This window comes from Hemitrygon akajei, chromosome 21 (genome assembly GCF_048418815.1).
Source record: "Hemitrygon akajei chromosome 21, sHemAka1.3, whole genome shotgun sequence".
Lineage (NCBI taxonomy): Eukaryota > Metazoa > Chordata > Chondrichthyes > Myliobatiformes > Dasyatidae > Hemitrygon > Hemitrygon akajei.
Genome location: NC_133144.1, coordinates 1,553,072 through 1,572,703, shown reverse-complemented (window position 1 = coordinate 1,572,703; position 19,632 = coordinate 1,553,072). Strand labels below are relative to the sequence as shown.

Genomic DNA, 19,632 nt, shown 5'->3' with positions numbered 1-19,632 from the left:
GATTGGGGAGAGATTACACAGTGTCTCAGTGATTGAACACTGCGATTACATGGGCCGTAAATGCCGAGAGATTACAAAGTGTCTCAGTGACTGAACAGTGAGATTACATTTGACGGGGACTGGGGAGACATTATGAAGTGTCTCTGTGATTCAACACTGAGTTTACATGGGGCGAGGACTGGGGAGAGATTGCAAAGTGTCTCTGCAATTGAAGAGTGAGATGACATGGGTCTTGGGCTGGGACAGTGCCTCAGTGAGATTACACAGGGCTGGGACAAGAGAGTGATTAGAAAGTGTGTCACTGATTGAACTGTGAGATTATGTGGGGCCAGTACTGGGGAGAGATTACAAAGTGTCTCAGTGATTGAACAGTGAGATTACGTGGGGCCTGGACTAGGGAGAGATTACAAAGCATCTCAGAGATTCAACAGTCAGATTACATGGGGCTGGGACTATGAAGAGATTACAAAATGTCTCAGTGATTAAACAGTGATATTCCATGGGGCTGGGGCTGGCAAGAGATTGGAAAGCGTCTCAGTGATTGATAGGTGAGATTACATGGAGCTGTCACTGGGGAGTGATAAGAAACTGTCTCAGTGATTGAGCAGTGAGATTACATGGGGCTAGGACTGGGGAGTGATAAGAAACTGTCTCAGTGATTGAGCAGTGAGATTACATGGGGCTGGGACTGGGGAGAGATTACAATGTAACTCAGTGATTGGACAGTGAGATTATATGGGGCGAAGGACTGGGGAGAGATTAGAAAGTGTCTCAGTGATTACTTGGGGCTGCGTCTGAGGAGAGAGTGCAAAGTGTCTGTGATTGAACAGTGAGATTACATGTGGTACGGATTGGGGAGAGATTACCAAGTGTATCTGTGATTGAACAATGATATTAGGTCGGGCTGGGACTGGGGAGAGATTAGAAAGTGTCTCAGTGATTGAACAGTGAGATTACATGGGGCCGGGACTGGGGAGAGATTACTAAATGTGTCAGTGATTGAACAGTGAGATTAAATGGGACCAGTCTGGGGAGACATTACAGAGTGTCTCTGTGATTCACAGTGAGTTTACATGGGGCGAGGACTGATGAGAGATTGCAAAGTGTCTGAGTGATTGACCTGTGAGATTACATGGGGCCGGGTCTGGGGAGAGATTACACAGTGTCTCAGTGATTGAACAGTGGATCACATGGGGGCAGGACTGGGGACAGAGTACAAAGTTCCTCAGTGATTGAACTGTGAGATTACATGGGGCCGGGTCTGGGGAGAGATTACACAGTGTCTCAGTGATTGAACAGTGGATCACATGAGGGCAGGACTGGGGACAGAGTACAAAGTTCCTCAGTGATTGAACAGTGAGATTACATGAGGCTGGGGCTGAGAATAGGGGAGAGATGACAAAGTGCCCCAGTTGAACAGTGAGATTATATTGAGCCAGGACCGGGATGAGATTAGGAAGTGCCTCAGTCATTGAACAGTGAGATTATGTGTGACTGCTACTGGGGAGAGATTACAAAGTGTCTCGGTGGTTGAACTGTGAGATTACATGGGGCTGGGACTAGGGAGAGATTAGAAAATGTCTCCGTGATTGAACAGAGAGATTATGTGGGGCTGGTACTGGGGAGCGATTAGAAATTGCCTCAGTGATTGAACAGTGATATGACATGGGACTGTGACTGCGGAGATGTTACAAAGTATCTCAGTGACTGAACAGTGAGATTACATCAGGCTGGAATTGGAGAGACATTAGAAAGTGTCTCAGTAATTGAACACTGAGATTACACTGGGCGGGGACTAGGGAGAGTTTCCAAAGTGTCAGACAGACAGACATACTTTATTGATCCCGAGGGAAACTGGGTTTCGTTACAGTTGCACCAACCTAGAACAGAGTAGAAATATAGCAAAATAAAACCAGAAATAATTAAATAATAATAAGTAAATTATGCCAAGTGGAAATAAGTCCAGGACCAGCCTATTGGCTCAGAGTGTCTGACACTCCGAGGGAGGAGCTGTAAAGTTTGATGGCCACAGGCAGGAATGTCTTCCAATGACGCTCAGTATTGCATCTCGGTGGAATGAGACTCTGGCTGAATGTACTCCTGTGCCTAACCAGTACATTATGGAGTGGATGGGAGACATTGTCCAAGATTGTCCCTGTGATTGAACAGTGAGATTAAATGGGTCCAGACTCGGAAGACATTTTAGAGGGTCTCTGTGATTCAACAGTGAGTTTACATGGGGCTGGGACTGGGGAGAAATTGCAAAGTGTCTCAGTGATTAAACAGTGAGATTATGTGGGGCCGGGACTGAGGAGAGATGAGAAAGTGTCGATGTGATTGAACAGTGACCTTTCATGGGGACAGGACTGGGGAGAGATTACAAATTGCCTCAGTGAATGAACAGTGATATGACATGGGACTGGGGAGATATTAGAAAGTGTCTCTGAGATTAAACAATGAGATTATATTGTGCTGGGACTGGGGAGAGATTACAAAGTGTGTCAGTGATTGAACAATGAAATTGCGTGGGGCCGTAACTGGGGAGAGATTACCAAGTGTCTCCGTGATTGAACAGTCAGTATACATGGGGCCGGGACTGGGGAGAGATTAGAAAGTGTCTCAGTGATTGAAAAGTGAGTTTACTTGGGCTGTGACTGGGGAGCAACTACAAAGCGTCTCAGTGATTAAACAGTGAGATTACATGGGGCCGGGACTGGGGAACAGATTACAAAATGCCTCAGTGATTGAACAGTGAGATTATATGTGGTATGGACTGGGGAGAGATTACAAAGTGTCTCAGTGATTACTTGGGGCTGCGTCTGAGGAGAGAGTGCAAAGTGTCTCTGTAATTGAACAGTGAGATGTCATGGGGCGGGGACTAGGGAGAGATTCCAAAGTGTCCCTGTGATTGAACAGTGAGATTAAATGGGTCCAGACTGGGGAGACATTACAGAGGGTCTCTGTGATTAAACAGTGAGATTACATGGGGCCGGGACTGGGGAACAGATTACAAAATGCCTCAGTGATTGAACAGTGAGATTATATGTGGTATGGACTGGGGAGAGATTACAAAGTGTCTCAGTGATTGAACAGTGAGATTACATGGGGCTGGGGAGAGATTAGAAAGTGTCTCAGTGATTACTTGGGGCTGCATCTGAGGAGAGAGTGCAAAGTGTCTCTGTAATTGAACAGTGAGATGACATGGGGCGGGGACTAGGGAGAGATTCCAAAGTGTCCCTGTGATTGAACAGTGAGATTAAATGGGTCCAGACTGGGGAGACATTACAGAGGGTCTCTGTGATTCAACAGTTAGTTTACATGGGGCGAGGACTGGTGAGAGATTACGAAGTGTCTGAGTGATTGAAAAGTGAGATTACATGGGCCGGGATTGGGGAGAGATTACACAGTGTCTCAGTGATTGAACACTGCGATTACATGGGCCGTAAATGCCGAGAGATTACAAAGTGTCTCAGTGACTGAACAGTGAGATTACATTTGACGGGGACTGGGGAGACATTATGAAGTGTCTCTGTGATTCAACACTGAGTTTACATGGGGCGAGGACTGGGGAGAGATTGCAAAGTGTCTCTGCAATTGAAGAGTGAGATGACATGGGTCTTGGGCTGGGACAGTGCCTCAGTGAGATTACACAGGGCTGGGACAAGAGAGTGATTAGAAAGTGTGTCACTGATTGAACTGTGAGATTATGTGGGGCCAGTACTGGGGAGAGATTACAAAGTGTCTCAGTGATTGAACAGTGAGATTACGTGGGGCCTGGACTAGGGAGAGATTACAAAGCATCTCAGAGATTCAACAGTCAGATTACATGGGGCTGGGACTATGAAGAGATTACAAAATGTCTCAGTGATTAAACAGTGATATTCCATGGGGCTGGGGCTGGCAAGAGATTGGAAAGCGTCTCAGTGATTGATAGGTGAGATTACATGGAGCTGTCACTGGGGAGTGATAAGAAACTGTCTCAGTGATTGAGCAGTGAGATTACATGGGGCTAGGACTGGGGAGTGATAAGAAACTGTCTCAGTGATTGAGCAGTGAGATTACATGGGGCTGGGACTGGGGAGAGATTACAATGTAACTCAGTGATTGGACAGTGAGATTATATGGGGCGAAGGACTGGGGAGAGATTAGAAAGTGTCTCAGTGATTACTTGGGGCTGCGTCTGAGGAGAGAGTGCAAAGTGTCTGTGATTGAACAGTGAGATTACATGTGGTACGGATTGGGGAGAGATTACCAAGTGTATCTGTGATTGAACAATGATATTAGGTCGGGCTGGGACTGGGGAGAGATTAGAAAGTGTCTCAGTGATTGAACAGTGAGATTACATGGGACCAGGACTGGTGAGAGAATACAAAGTGAATCACTGATTGAACAGTGAGATTATGTTGGGCCGGGACTGGGGAGCGATTACGAAGTTTCTCAGTGATTGAACAGTGAAATTACATGGGCTGGGACTGGGGAGAAATTACAAGAAAGGTGATATCCTTAGTAAATAGGGAATAGAGAGAATAGGAAGGAATTCAGTTTTAGTTATATGTGTGGGATCTTCACCCCTTCCAAGGGCTGGGGGACTGGATCTCTCTGCTCCTTTACATATCCTCTGTTAAAACAGGAACATACTGGTATGAAATAATAAGCAAAAGCTATTGGGCAGACTGAGCTAATCAGACAGAATCGGAGTGTGCCATGCTGGTGAGGCAGTTAGTGCGACACTACTACAGCTCGGAGTGTTGGAATTCAATTCCAGGTTTGAACGTTCTTGCCCATGCTCCCGTGGATTTCCTCCAGGAGCTCTGGTTTCCTCCACAGTCCAAAGACTTACCAGTTAGCAGGTTAATTGGTCATTGTAAATTGTCCTGTGATTGGGCTGGGGCTAAATCAGTGTTTTGCTGGGTGTTGTAGCTCATTGGGCTGGAAGGGTCTGTTGTGCGCTGTATCTCTAAATAAATAACCAGGAAGTTTACATGTTAACCCTTCCCTCACCTGCCACCTGTTTTCAGAATGTTTATTTGTATCCTAACACAGGTCATCCTGAGCAGAGTTTTCAGCCCACTCTTGTAGCTATTAGTGTCAATGTCTGAAATTATACATCAGGACAATAGTTTTCCTTGAAATGTTGTTTATTGTTGTTTGTCTTGTCTATCTGTGATAACAATCATTTTTATTTCTTTAATACAGATTTTTTATTGTTAGTGTTTATTGTCAGTGACCTTAATGAGAAAATTGAGGCAAGAGCTTTGCATCCAATCCACTTCTTGTGTCACTTCCTCACAGCACTTCAAGTTCCAGGACACCAATCTGCACAAACTGCAGCAGTTCAATGCGCTGGCACTGGGTCGCCGACTGGACCAGCTTACCGTCAGTCCTCAGGGGAACCCAGTGGTGAACTTCACTCTCTGGAAGTACTACGTTCTCTTCAGGCTTAATCATTTTGGTCTTCAAAAAATAAATGGTGTTGAGGTAAGCCTGCCAATCTTTGGAATAACACACAAAACTCCTGGACCTCCAGCTTCTTCCTTCTGCAGTCAATAATCAACTCTTTTGTTTTGACATTGAGTGAATGGTTGTTGTTATGGAAACCATTCAACCAGATTTCAGTCTCCCTCCTATATGCTGTTTTATCACCACCTTTAATTTGGCCAATAATGGTGTCATCAGCAATCTTAACTACAGTATTGGAGCTGTACTTAGCCTCACAGTCATAGGTTTAGGTGAGTAGAGCAGGGGGCTAAGCACTGATCTTTGTAGTACCTTACTGATCACAGAGTGCCACCATGTAAAATACAGTTAATTCATATTCTCTCCCTCCTGACTATTGGTTAACCCACACAGATATAATAATTCCATGAGTCAGAATATTGTGTACTGACCTCATATATCAAGCCACAGTCTTCCTATTTAAGATGGCTCAGCGAACACTTGCTGGCAGCAAAGAAAACTACTAACTGTTTTATTAACCCTACATTCTCTCAAAAACAATCACTGTAATCAATAGCCTGTAACTTCTCTTTTGGAGTTCAGCTTTTGAACTGCCTGTACAAACTGGCATTTTTGTGGTGTGAAGTTAAGTCTTGAAGGTGCAGGATGTTTGTGGCATGGTGTGTACGGGTCGAATTGAAGCTGCAAGGCCCGGGCCCAAAAGCGAGGAACAAGCTGATGTTTGGCTGATTTAAGAGCTGGGAAGGTCGGGTATGGACTGAATTGAGGTAACGGGTCCCGGGCCCGAAAGTGTATCAGAGCGGCAGGCCCCAGGTCCTAGAGCAAGGAACGATCTGAGGTTTGGCCGATTTAAGCACCCAGCCAGATTGAAAAGGTCAGGGTGTTGAGGCTGGAGGTGAGGGATGAGTCAGCGTTCAGCTCGCTGCTCCCAAGGTTTACTCATCTCTTTGCTGAACTGAGGCTGTATCCTGAAACTAATGAGCTCCTGGATTGGCTGTGGACTCACTTTCATGAACTTCAGTTCTGAATGTTATTTGCTTCCATTTGTATGATTGCTTTCTTTAAATTTCTGCACTTTGAGTGTTTGATGGTCTTTTTTGAATGGGTTCTATCAAGTTTCTTTGTTTTGTGGCTCCTTATAAGGAAATGAATCTCAAGGTTGTATAAAGTGAACATAATTTGATAATAAATGTACTTTGAACTAACTTTATGACAAATTCACTGGTTCCCTTTATGTTAATAACAGTTTTTGTTGTTCCTTTTTTGCCATTTCCTTAGCACTTAACTGTTTTAGATGGAAAGCGTGCAAGCAGCTAGCCGGATTTGAACTCAGATTCATTTGCCTCGAAGTCTGGTGCTGATGCCACTACGCATCCGGCCAGCTTAATTGATAACAGATATATTTGCATATATTCCCTCCCTCCCTTCTTGGAGTGGAGTGACATTTGCAACTTTCCAGTCAAAGATCAAAGTAAATTTATTATCAAAGGACATATATGTTACCATATACAGCTCTGAGATTAATTTTCTTGCAAGCATACTTAATAATTGCATCATAATAATAACCATAATACAGGCAGTCCCCGGGTAATGAACGAGTTCCGTTCCTGAGTCCATCTTTAAGTCGGATTTGTATGTAGGTCGAAACAAGTACATCCGGTATTATTTAGTGTCAGTTAGTCAAATGTTTGTCTTAGTATATAGTATATATTTTACCTTTCTATGCATATAAAACACTTAAGAAACATATGTATTCTAATAATTAAACCACTGCGTTGCTTAGTAATAATTATAGCTTTCATCGGGGCAAGGCCTTTCACATGCTCCATTATTCTCACTTTATCCTTTATCTTTTAAAATTGTTCCGATCATTGACCGACTGTAGCCTAATGCTTTTCCAATGACCGATGGCGTTTCACCTTTTTCCAAACGCTTTATTATTTCCACTTTATTGTCAATCACGATCACTTCCCATCAACAGAACAGAAACACTGCGGGTGGCAGGTCCCGACCTCCGCCGGCTCCCGAGGTCTGCTGGATCCTAAGGACCACCGCACTGAATTCCCCGGCTCCTAAAATCCACTGCACTGAGGCAGGTTAAATGGAACAGGTTAAGTGGGGGCAGTGCTGGGTTTGGGTATTTGATCCTCCACAATATTCCACGTGGGAATTTAAACTGTAGGTGGCAGTGTTTCTCCTTCCTCAGTTTGTAAATACAAGTTGTCCGTAAGTCGGACGTTCGTAACTCAGGGACTACCTTTACAATCAATGAAAAACCACACCAACTTAGGCATTCAACCAGTATACAAAAGACAACAAACTGTGCAAATGCTAAAAAGGATCAAATAATAAAAATAATAAATAAATAAGGAATAAATATTGAGAACATGAGATGAAGATTACTTGAAAGTGAATTCATAGGTTATGGGAGCATTTTAATGATGAGGCCTGTGAAGTTGAATGAACACTTTGGTTCAGGAGCCTGATGGTTGAGGGATAATAACTGTTCCTGAACCTGGTGGTGTGAGTACTGAGGCTCCTGTACCTTATTCCTGATGGCAACAGTGAGAAGAGAGCGTGACCTGATAGTGTGGGATCCCTGATGATGGATGCTACTTTTCTGCGTCAATGGTTTGCGTAGATGGCATGGTTCCAGAGGATTTCATGAGGCTCTCTGGAAACATGCCAGAATCTATTGATTCTTGAAAGATAAATACTAATACCTTCACAATCTCTTCAGCTACCTCATTCAGAACCCTGGAGTGTAGTCCATATAGTCAAGTTGACTTATCTACCTTCAGACCTCTCGTTTTCCCAAGCACCTTCTCCCTCGTAGTAGCAGCTGCACTTACTTCTGCCCCCCTGAACTCTTGAACTTCTGGCATACTGCTAGAGTCTTTCACATTTTGGCCCGAAACGTCAATTGTTTATTCCCCTCCATAGATGCTGCCTGACCTGGTGAGTTCCTCCAGCATTTTGTGTGTGTTGCTGTGGATTTCCAGCATCTGTAGAATCACTTGTGTTAATGAATTATGTTACTATTGGAGAATGTTAGAATAGAGATGGAGAGGGTCGGTAGCTTTAAATTCTTTGGCATTAACATATCAGAGGATATATCCTGGGACCATCACTTAAATGTCATTACAATGAAGGCACAACAACACCTTTACATCCTTAGAAGTTTGCATTCCATTTCATTCTGTTGAAGTAATCTCAGAAAGTGAACAGACACTCTCATGCCTCTACCACACTCGTCACTTCTGACAAATTAATACCCTGGAGTATTTCATCTGCTTCTGTAGATACAAGGTTGACTGGAATGTGTACAACTGTTTGCCCCTCTATTAGTTTCTCACCACAAGATTTGCCAGCAACTTGTTGCATTATAATGTGAAAGTATTTGTTAGCAAAGACTTAAGATCCTCCCTTCTATCATTTGTAACAGGTAACTCCCATGGATATAGTAATGGGTGAACGATTCTTTGGAATTTTATCACGTGTGGCTGCCTCTCATCTACCGCAGCCTCGACTCCTTTCATTACTTGGAGAAATCAAGTAAGAATTCACTTTAATGTTAGTTCAGTTCCTATACCATAAACACGTTTATTGATATTTGCAAAGAAAGTATTCAGGAAAGGATTAGGAGTAATCTAGGCATGTGAAAATGAGAGTTCAAGTCTCACTTGTGAGGGAGCAGTACATTTTTGGTACTATTGTTTTGAATGTGCCACTCTGTCCTGACTGGTGGGTCCAAAAATATAGGGAGCCATTTGATAAAAAAACACATGAGCTTTCTTGTTCTCTGGTGAATATGTATTTGTTCTTGCATTGTCCACATTACAACACAACATTATCTTCCGTTCAAAGCATTTTTGGCCTTGGCCTGTTGGAATGTTATGAATATTGTGAAAGGTGCAATTATTCCTTCTTCCCATCTCTGGATGTTTGCTACTAGCATTTGTGTCGAGATGCTCCTTGGGTAATTCAAATGATTGGTGACATAGCACAGATGAAAGGGAATATTATATACTGAGGGGCTTCCTGTTGAATCCTGATCTATTAAAAACCTGATTGATATGTAATGTCACAGGCACCAAATTGTTGGTTACTGTGTATGTTCTACATTTCATTCTCTGACTTCCTGTAACTTACCTTAGATGAATATCACTTTTAAATATTGCCTGATGTTTCTACTCTATCTCTGAGGCTATTTTTGCCATTCATTTTTGGAATTATTGATGTGTTTTTTTACTACCTACAGTATTTATCATTTAAGACAATGGAAATTATCATGAATCCTGATGTTGGAAATTATCTGCAATAGCTTTTGTTAATCCTGCACGTGCAGTAATACAATAACAGCAGCATGTTGCACCCTATTTCCAAAGCTGATTCCATTAGGCAACATGGTAGCGTAGCAGTTAGCTAAGCACTTTACAGTGCCAGTGATCGCAATCATTGGGGTTCAATGCTTGCCACTGTCTGCAAGGAGTTTGTACATTCTCCCTTTGACTGCATGGGTTTCCTCCAGGTGCTCTGGTTTCCTCCCATATTCCAAAGATGTACAGGTTAGAGTTAGTAAGTTGTGGTTATGCTATGCTGATGTTGGAAGAGTGGTGACACTTAATCATCCTCAGATTGCATTGGTCTTCGACGCAAAGGACACATTTCACTGTATGTTTTGGTGTACATGTGACAGAAAGCTGATCTTTATCAGTGGAACTGGGTTTAACGTGAATGTTGCACAAAATTGCTTTATATGTATGATCATTAAAAATGACTGAGGATAAATTGCTTTGCCCAGGAGCAGCAATATGGAAAGACCCAAGTGATAGGGTCTGGAGGCATCCAGTCTTCAGAAGTTTAGACAGCATGCATTCTCTTAAAGCTGTACAGGTCATACATGTTATGGAAACCAATTCTGACAGAGGAATTGATTGCTGATCTTAGTAAAGTCACAACACCACATAAAGTGTCATTGACTAGTTTCAAACTGCTCCAAAGCAACCCTAAACTGGCTTTCCACTGGAGCATTGTTTACATGAGTGGCTCAATTCACAGCCATAGACTATAAGACCATAAGACATAGGAGCAGAATTAGGCCATTTGGCCCAGTGAGTCTACTCCGCCATTCAATCATGGCTGATCCTTTATTCCTCTCCTCAGTCCCACTCCCCAGCCTTCTCTCCGTAACCTTTGATGCAGTGTTCAATCAAGAACCTATCAAGCTCTGCCTTAATAACCTGGCCTCTACAGCTGCCTGAGGTAATAAATTTCACAAATTCACCATCCTCTGGCTAAAGAAATTTATCGACATCTTTATTTTAAATAGATGCTTCTCTATCCTGATGCTGTGCTCTCTTGTCCTAGACTCTCCCACCATGGGAAACATCCTTTCCACATCTACTCTGTCTTGGCCATTCAACATTCTAAAGGTTTCAATGAGATCCCCCCCCCCCCTCATTCTTCTAAATTCCATTGAGTACAGGCCCAGAGCTGTCAAATGTTCCTTGTATGATAACCCTTTCATTCCCAAAATCATCCTTGTGAACCTCCTCTGAACACTCTCCAATGCCAGCATCTTTTCTGACATCTTTTTGTGCTAGAAATGTTTTACAGGTCATGCAGCATTTGTGTGGAGAGATACAGAATGAATGTTTCAGGTCAATATTTCATCAGAATGATTCACCTCCACCTTGATTAACTTCTTTGAAAATATCAAGTCCCTTAGTCCCTTACACTTGGCAGAAATGCTTGTTCTACACCAGGCTCAGGGACATTTGAATGCCTCTGAAACACTCAGAGTAGTTAAAAAATTAAACGATTGATCGTTAGCTATACTGAATTATTTAAACTAATTGAGGTTTTGAAGACAATTATAAATAATTAAGCACCATAGTTGAAAATTGTTCAAACAACTAAATGCGTTTAAGTTAACTCATTAAGTGCTGGAAATGGCAGGAAATGGGGTTCTGGTGACGTCATCGTCCAGAATGGCAGTTTAAGTCAATGGCTCCTCCAGAAAAACACATATTATGCCCTGTTAATCCATCAAATGTAAAATCTTTTGAAAATATTTGAATTGATAAGGGGGGCAAGAATGGGGAAAAAGAATAGAGATTTAAAAAGCATCACTGCGGAGCCTATGGACAAGAGGGGTGCAGCAAGCGGTTCTCCTACCCAAATGCGTGGTAGCGAGGCTGACAATGGGTCTCGTTCAGACGAAGCGGCAAATATGATAAAAATTCTGGAAGAGATACGGGAGTTCCAGAACAATATAAAACAGCAACTAAATTATATCAAGTCAGAGCTCGCCAATGTCAAACAAAAAATAGTGGTGGCAGAGACACGAATTGAGAAGGTGGAAGATTGCGTGCAAAATGTGGAACGGAACTAAGTAGGACAATAAAAATGTTAAATCAACAAGAAAGTAAACTGCTTGACCAGGAGGGAAGATCACGGTGGAAAAATATCAGGATATACAATGTTCCCGAAGGGGTGGAGGGTTTGCCTATGATGGAGTTTGTACGAAAGTTGCTGCGGGATGCGCTAGAGATTCCTTTGACTATGGAGCTTGAAATTGAGAGGGCGCATCGTGCGCTCGCCCCGCGGCCTACTGGAGACAGAGAAGATAAGCCATGCTTAATAATAATTAGATTACTTTGATACAATACCAAGGTGGAGATTGTACGAAGGGCCTGGGGAAAGAAGAGGGTGTTTTTGGATGGGAAATTAATATATTTCGATCAAGATTACCACCCAGCGGTCCTGCAGAAACGTAAAGAATACTCTGAAGTAAAGCAAATATTAAAGCAAGGAAGGATTAAATTCCAGACTCTGTACCCTGCTAAATTGCAAGTGTTTTATGAAGATGGGATGCAACTCTATCAAACAGTGGAAGAGGCAACTACAGACATGAAGGTCAAAAGATTGCCCGTCAGCGTGATCAAACCAAGGGAAAGCCTGGCTGAGCAGTTATCCCACTCTGCTTGGGAAATAATGAGAGAATCGAGGAAGCAGGGGATGGGGGGAGGGGAGAAAAATATATCAGGAAGAGACTGTGAGTATTCCGAAGACAGCCCTCACCTCTCACCTCACTTCCAGAAGAGCCAAAAGGTTTGGCTAACTTGAAAAATATTGATAAGCTAAACAGAAGCAAAATTAGACGGTACTATACCTATCTGGAGAAATACTTATTTTAATGTGGATTTTATATTACTCAATTATTCTTTTTTTATTCATTCATTCACTTCTTTTTCCCCACCTAAATGAGAATATATATATATAAGGAATACACAGGGAAATATTTTCTGTGTAATGGATATAGATTTGTTCACTTTCTTTTGCAATGGCGGCCCTCAACTCACAGGTAGGAGGGGCTATCCCCCACAGCTAGAAGTTTCCTCTAGCTCAGCCTGGGGTCATCTACTCAGCCTTGGAATCACACCTTTGTAGCCTTTTGTTTTAATTATTCACATTTCTTGGTTCTTATTTGTTCAGCGAGTAGATTAATTAAGTTTTATTCTGATAATTTCAATGATATATTGACAGATAAATACACATAGCTAAGGACAAAGTAAAACTCATTTCTTTTAATGTCAATGGGCTGTTAAATCCAATCAAACACAGTAGAATTCTATCCAAAATGAAAAAAGAACAAACACATGTAGTATATTTACAGGAAACTCACTTAAGTGATAATGAGCATGGAAAACTAAAGAGAATAGGCTTTGCTAATTTGTTTTTCTCCTCATATAAATCAGGACATAGGAGAGGAGTTGCTATTCTCATCTCAAGCAAGCTATATTTTGAAAAAGTTTTCGAAATGGGAGATAAGGAGGGCAGGTATATTCTGGTCGGGGGAATATAGACGGAAATTCAGTTACTCTATTGAATATATATGCACCCCCGGGAAGTGATATTGGTTTCTTTCAGAAAATAACTGAGGTCACCAGGAGACGCTCATGGAGTGAGCACTGTTTTAGATTCACTCCATAACCTTTCCTTTTTTAACCTATGATCACCCTTATTTAATTTATTTTTACCTACACCAGAAAATTCTTGCTACTTTTTTGGACTTATCTTTAAGAGTGTACTGTGAATTTTGAAGAAATGAATACTGAAATGGCTTTAAGATCTAAAGGGCGAGACCCTGGGAAAGATTCTAACAGCAATGGAAAGAAAAAAAAGACTGATCCTAAGCGTACTGAATTGACTTCTGATACTTATTGGAGCTCTTGAATGAAAAATTTGAAGAACAACGACAAACTTTCAAAGAAGATTTAAAGGCTTTCCAGGATTCTCTGGATAAGATTGATCATGAAGTTGAACAGCATCAAACTCTAATCGCAACTCTGCAAGAGGACGCTCGGAAGCGAGACTTGAAAATTGAGAAACTGGAGCAGAAATTATCTTCGGTGATTAAACAGTTGGAAATACTTAAAGCCAAGAGTGTCGATTTTGAAAATCGGTCTAGAAGACAGAACTTACGCATACTTGGTCTCCCGGAAGGTATCGAACAAGGGGACCCCTCGAAGTATTTCGCTCAACTTTTAAAGGATGCATTCCCTTCTGTATTCCCAGATAGTCCTCCATTACTTGATCTTAATTCTTAATTAATTCTTAATTCTTATGCATAGAATTATGCGCCAATCACCAAGTTCTTCATCTAAACCACCTGTTGTAATTGTTCGATTTCATTATGTGCATGTTAAAGAGCAACTTATTCCTGTGGCTCGGCGTTTAGGGATGGTTAAATTGAGAGAATTCCAATTCCGGCTTGTGGAGGATTTCAGCCCAGAAGTGATGAAGGCGCGGCTCGCTTTTAAACCTTTGAAGTCCGAATGTTATGAGAAAAACCTAAAACCAGCGCTTTTATACCCTGCGAAACTTAAAATCTCGCCTTCGAATGCACCACAGCGTGTTTTTCTCTCTATATCTGATGCTCAAAGCTTTCTGGATGAGAATTATCTTACTGCTTCGGATTCTCGTCTCTAATAAATATATGGTTTTGATCGTTACAAGATAATTTTTGTTTCCAAAACCAGATTTTGTTTCTGACTATTGGTGTAGGTTTATTTTACATTTTATATTCCAATTAAAGCTTTTCTTTATCGATGTACTAATCTTTTTAATTTACTTACTTTAACCATTGTATTTTATTTTTGGTCATTATTATTAATCCTTTGAAGGTGAATTTTTTTAATGTTTTGATATATATCTTTTTCATTTTTTGTGTAACTAAGATGGCGGTTTCTTTTCTAAAATATTTCTTGCTTTATTTTTTAATTCCGCCATTTTTTTTTTGTCGTCTTCTTCCTATAATGCCTTTCTTATCACATCCTAACTTTTATTTGTTTGGGTTTTAACCCGATTTATAAGTCACCAGTGTTTATATTCTTTTTGGGTTTTTTTACTAGCAATTATATTAAGAAGTCTGTTTTAGTATAGTGTTAATTACTTTTTAGGATTTTGGGTGGATCTTTTTTTTTCTCCATTATATATCTGGAGTCGCCTTCTGGAGACATGGGGGTAGATTTAGTCTCACACTTTTTTTTCCTGGCCTCCTTTAGGCTCAGGAGGATCTCTTTTCTGTGGGTGGTGGGCGGGGGCTTCCTTTCTAATTCTATTGCTCTTTTTATTAGTTTTTCTAGTTTTTTCATTTGGGCTGATTTCAAACTACTAAAATGTCCGCCATGTCATCATTTCCGGGTCCTCCCCTTATTTTTGTTCCTCTTCCGGGTGCATGAGTTCATACTTTGGTTAACTCTTTATTTACCAAAAGGTTGATTTTAGAAATATGGCTCAGACCATTAATTTTGTCTCTTGGAATACTAATGACTTAAACCATCCGATTAAATGGAAAAAGATTTTTAAAGTATTCCAAAGACTGAATGCGCATATTATTTTTATACAAGAAACTCATGTGAGGAAAGAGGGTAATCAATGTTTTGTTAGGTTTTGGAGGGGTCAACAGTACCATTTGAATTCGAATGCCAAAGTAAAAGAAGTTTCGATTTTTATTGACTCCTCTATTACATTTGTTCAACATGATATTATTTCGGATCTGAGTGGTAGATTTTTGTTAATTACTGGGTTACTTTTTAATAAGAAGGTTGCTATGGTTAATGTTTATGCTCCAAATGTGGATTATCCTGATTTCTTTAAGTCTTTATTTACTTCTCTACCTAATCTAAATGAATATATGTTAATAATGGGTGGTGACTTCAACTGCTGTTTAAATCCTTTGCTGGGTAGATCTATATCTATTCAGACTTTACCAAATAAGTTGGCCACTTACATCAATTCTTTTTTGACTGATAATGGAATGTTCGATATTTGGAGATTTCTGCATCCTAAGGACAAAGAGTTTTCATTTTTCTCACATGTTTATCATTCTTACTCGAGAATTGACTATTTTTTCATTGACTCTCATTTTATTCCATCTGTAACTGGTTGTAATTATGACATTATCGCCATCTCTGATCATGCTCCAATGAAACTTTCTATTAAATTAATGGATACAGCTTCTAGTACTAAGCAATGGCGATTTGATTTTACCTTACTGCAAGATCCGGATTTCATTAAATTTATGAAGGAACAGATTGATTTCTTCTTTTCAACTAATTCCACTGATGAAATTTCCTGTGGAATACTTTGGGACACTTTTAAAGCATATATACGTGGACAGATTATCTCCTATTCTGTTGGTTTGAGAAAACGTATTAAGAAGGAAACTCTTTTATTGGTTGATAAGATTAAAGAAATTGACAAGAAATATTCGATTGCTCCTAGTAAGGAGCTTTACAAACAAAGGGTTGAGCTTCAAATGGAACACAGTTTATTACTTACATCTTCGATTGAAAATCAATTAATGAAAACCAGAACTGATTTTTATATACATAGTGATAAATCGGGTAAACTGTTAGCTAACCAATTGAAGAATGCTTTGGTTAAACGTCAAATTATTAAGATTCGTCAACAGAATAGTGAACTGACAGTTAACCATGATGAGATTAACAAATCTTTTCAAGATTTTTATACCTCCCTGTATCATTCTGAATTTCCTCATGATCATAATACCATGCATGATTTTCTTGGGAAATTGAATTTTCCAAAATTATCATCAGAAGAACTTTTAATAGTAGAAACTCCTATTACGGATGCAGAAATTAAAGGTGTTACCGTATTTCCTCTATGAATTCTGGGAAAGCACCAGGTCCAGATGGGTATACAGTGGAATTTTTAAAGTGTTTTTCCTCTACTCTTTCTCCTTGGTTATGCAAGGTTTTTGAAGAAGCAATTAGACTAGGTAAATTGCCACAATCTTTTTATAGAGCTTCTATTTCTTTAATATTGAAAAAAGATAAAGACCCTACTGACTGTGCATCCTATAGACCAATATCCTTATTGAATGTAGATTCCAAGATCTCTTCCAAATTACTGGCGACCAGGCTGGAGAAGGTATTACCTCAAATTATCTCGGAGGATCAAACTGGTTTTATTAACAATCGCTATTCTTTTTTCAATATTAGGAGATTATTGAATATTGTTTATACTCCTTCACGCAGCACCTCAGAATGTGTAATTTCATTAGATGTGGAGAAAGCATTTGATAGAGTTGAATAGCCATATTTATTTACTGTGCTTGAGAAGTTTAATTTTAGTCCGACATTTATATCCTGGATTAAATTGATATATCCTACTCCAGTAGGCTCGGTTTTTACTGACAATCAAAGATCTCCCTTTTTTCGTTTATTTCGGGGTACCTGGCAAGGCTGTCCTCTTAGTCCATTATTATTTGATATTGCTTTAGAACCTTTGGCAATTACTATTAGAGAATCGCCTAACATTTTTGGCATTACTCGCGGGATGGATATACATAAGTTATCATTATACGCAGATGACTTGTTATTATATATTTCTGATCCTGAGAAATCCATTCCTGCAGTTATATCATTGTTGGCTCAGTTTAGTAATTTTTCCGGGTATAAATTGAATAAGAGTGAATTGTTCCCCTTAAATAGACAGGTTCCAATTTATGGAAATTTACCTTTTAAATTAGTTAATGACTTTTTTATATACTTAGGGATTAAAATTACAAAAAATCATAAGGAGTTATTCGAGGTTAATTTTTTACCCTTAATTGATCAGATTAAATGTTTGTTCACTAAATGGTCACCATTGTCTTTATCTCTGATAGGTCGGATTAATGCTATTAAGATGATTATTTTACCCAAGTTCTTATATATATTTCAAGCGGTACCAATTTTTATTCCGAAATCCTTTTTTGACAATGTTGATACAAAAATTTCCTCATATATATGGCAGAACAAAAATCCTAGATTAGGTAAAAGATATTTACAGAAGGCAAGGAAGGAAGGTGGATTGGCATTGCCTAATTTTAGATTTTATTATTTGGGCAATTAATATTTGATATTTGAAATGTTGGTTAAGGGATTAGGATTTATCTCCTAGCCCTCACTGGGTAAATCTGGAAACTAAATCTGTACAAGGATTTTCATTGGGTTCTATTTTAGGGACTTCTCTTCCCTTTGCTCTTTCTAAATTGCATAAACGAATTGACAATCCGATAGTCAAGCACACTTTACGTATATGGTTTCAATTTCGGAAATTTTTTGGGTTGAATCAATTTGTTTTAACTATTCCTATTGTATCCTATTTCTTTTTCATCCTTCTATTATGGACCAAGCTTATTCAGCTTGGAAGACTAAAGGAATACTATGATTTTCTGATTTATTTTTGGATAATTGTTTTATGTCTTTTGAACAATTATCTAATAAATATAATTTGCCTAGATCTCATTTTTTTTAGATATTTACTGATTAGGAATTTCTTAAACACTGTACTTCCTACCTTTCCAAATCTTGATTCTTCGGGTATTTTGGAGAAATTGTTAGAACTAAATCCTTTTCAGAAAGGTGTAATATCAAATGTTTACAATATAATTATGAAAATACGTTCAGAGGCCTTTTATAAGATTAAAAATGATTGGGAAAGAGAACTTAACTTTACTATCCCTATTGAGAATTGGGATAAAATTCTTCAATTAGTTAATTTATCCTCTATATGTGCTAAACATTCATTGATTCAGTTTAAAGTTGTGCACAGGGCTCATATGTCCAAGGATAAATTGGCTCGTTTTTATTCCCATATAAATCCTATATGTGACAGATGTCATTCTGAGATAGCTTCTTCAACTCATATGTTTTGGTCATGTCCGCTTTTGAAAAAATATTGGAAAGACATTTTTGATATTATTTCCACAGTATTGAACATTGATTTACAACCTCATCCTATTACTGCAATCTTTGGTTTACCAATGTCAATCCATTTATCTTCTTCTGCTTGTCGGATGATTGCATTTCTTACATTAATGGCTAGAAGATCTATTTTGTTGAATTGGAAAGAAATTAATCCCCCTACCGTATTTCATTGGTTTTCTCAAAATATGTTATGTCTAAATTTGGAGAAAATTAGAAGTGTCGTATATGACCCTTCTATTAAATTTGAAAAGATTTGGAGGCCATTTATTCAATATTTTCACATGATGTAATTTGACCCTGTTCCAATCCTATTTGTTTTTCCGGTTTTGATTTTATATATATATTGAGAGGATTGGAGTTGGGGACACTGATGATTTTGTATTTTTTTTATAGATACTATAAACAGCCCATTTTTTTTCTTTTTTTTTCCTTAATAGTCAGTGGTTAGTTTGTTAGATTAGTTTTTCTTAGGGTATTAATATATTTTTTTCTTCTTCTCTTTTCTGTTTTTTTTTCAACATGATTTACCTAGGTTTTTTTTGGTTTCGTTTATATGACATTTGTATCATTCATGATTTGGGAAGACTTAACTATATTGTACTTATTGCTTGTGTATCCTTTTATGCTCATTTTAATTTTGTAAGTTTGTAATCCCATTATCTATGTACTAATCTTATCATGTTGATATTAATAAAAAGATTGAAAAAGAAAAAGAACTAATATTATGGTAACGGAAACAGAAGGTCTCCTGATATGTGGGGGAGACTTAAATTTACAATTACAACCAAAGTTAGACTCTTCCAGTATAAAAACCTATGAAACGAAATCCTTGCATAAGGTTAATACACTTTTTGAGGATGTTGGTCTAATTGATATATGAGGGACTTAC

The 19,632-nt window shown here is 39.2% G+C and overlaps 1 protein-coding gene across 5 annotated transcripts in view; it reads left to right on the top strand.

Annotated features, from left to right (window-relative positions):
- LOC140714042 (leucine-rich repeat-containing protein 49) overlaps window positions 1-19,632 on the top strand; it is a 168,631-nt gene that overhangs the window by 141,390 nt on the left and 7,609 nt on the right. For all 5 annotated transcript variants that reach the window (XM_073024713.1, XM_073024714.1, XM_073024715.1 and 2 more), the window contains 2 exons: window positions 5,293-5,478; window positions 8,903-9,012. In XM_073024713.1, coding sequence (XP_072880814.1) covers window positions 5,293-5,478; window positions 8,903-9,012 — 296 coding nt within the window. The remainder of the gene's footprint in view (window positions 1-5,292; window positions 5,479-8,902; window positions 9,013-19,632) is intronic.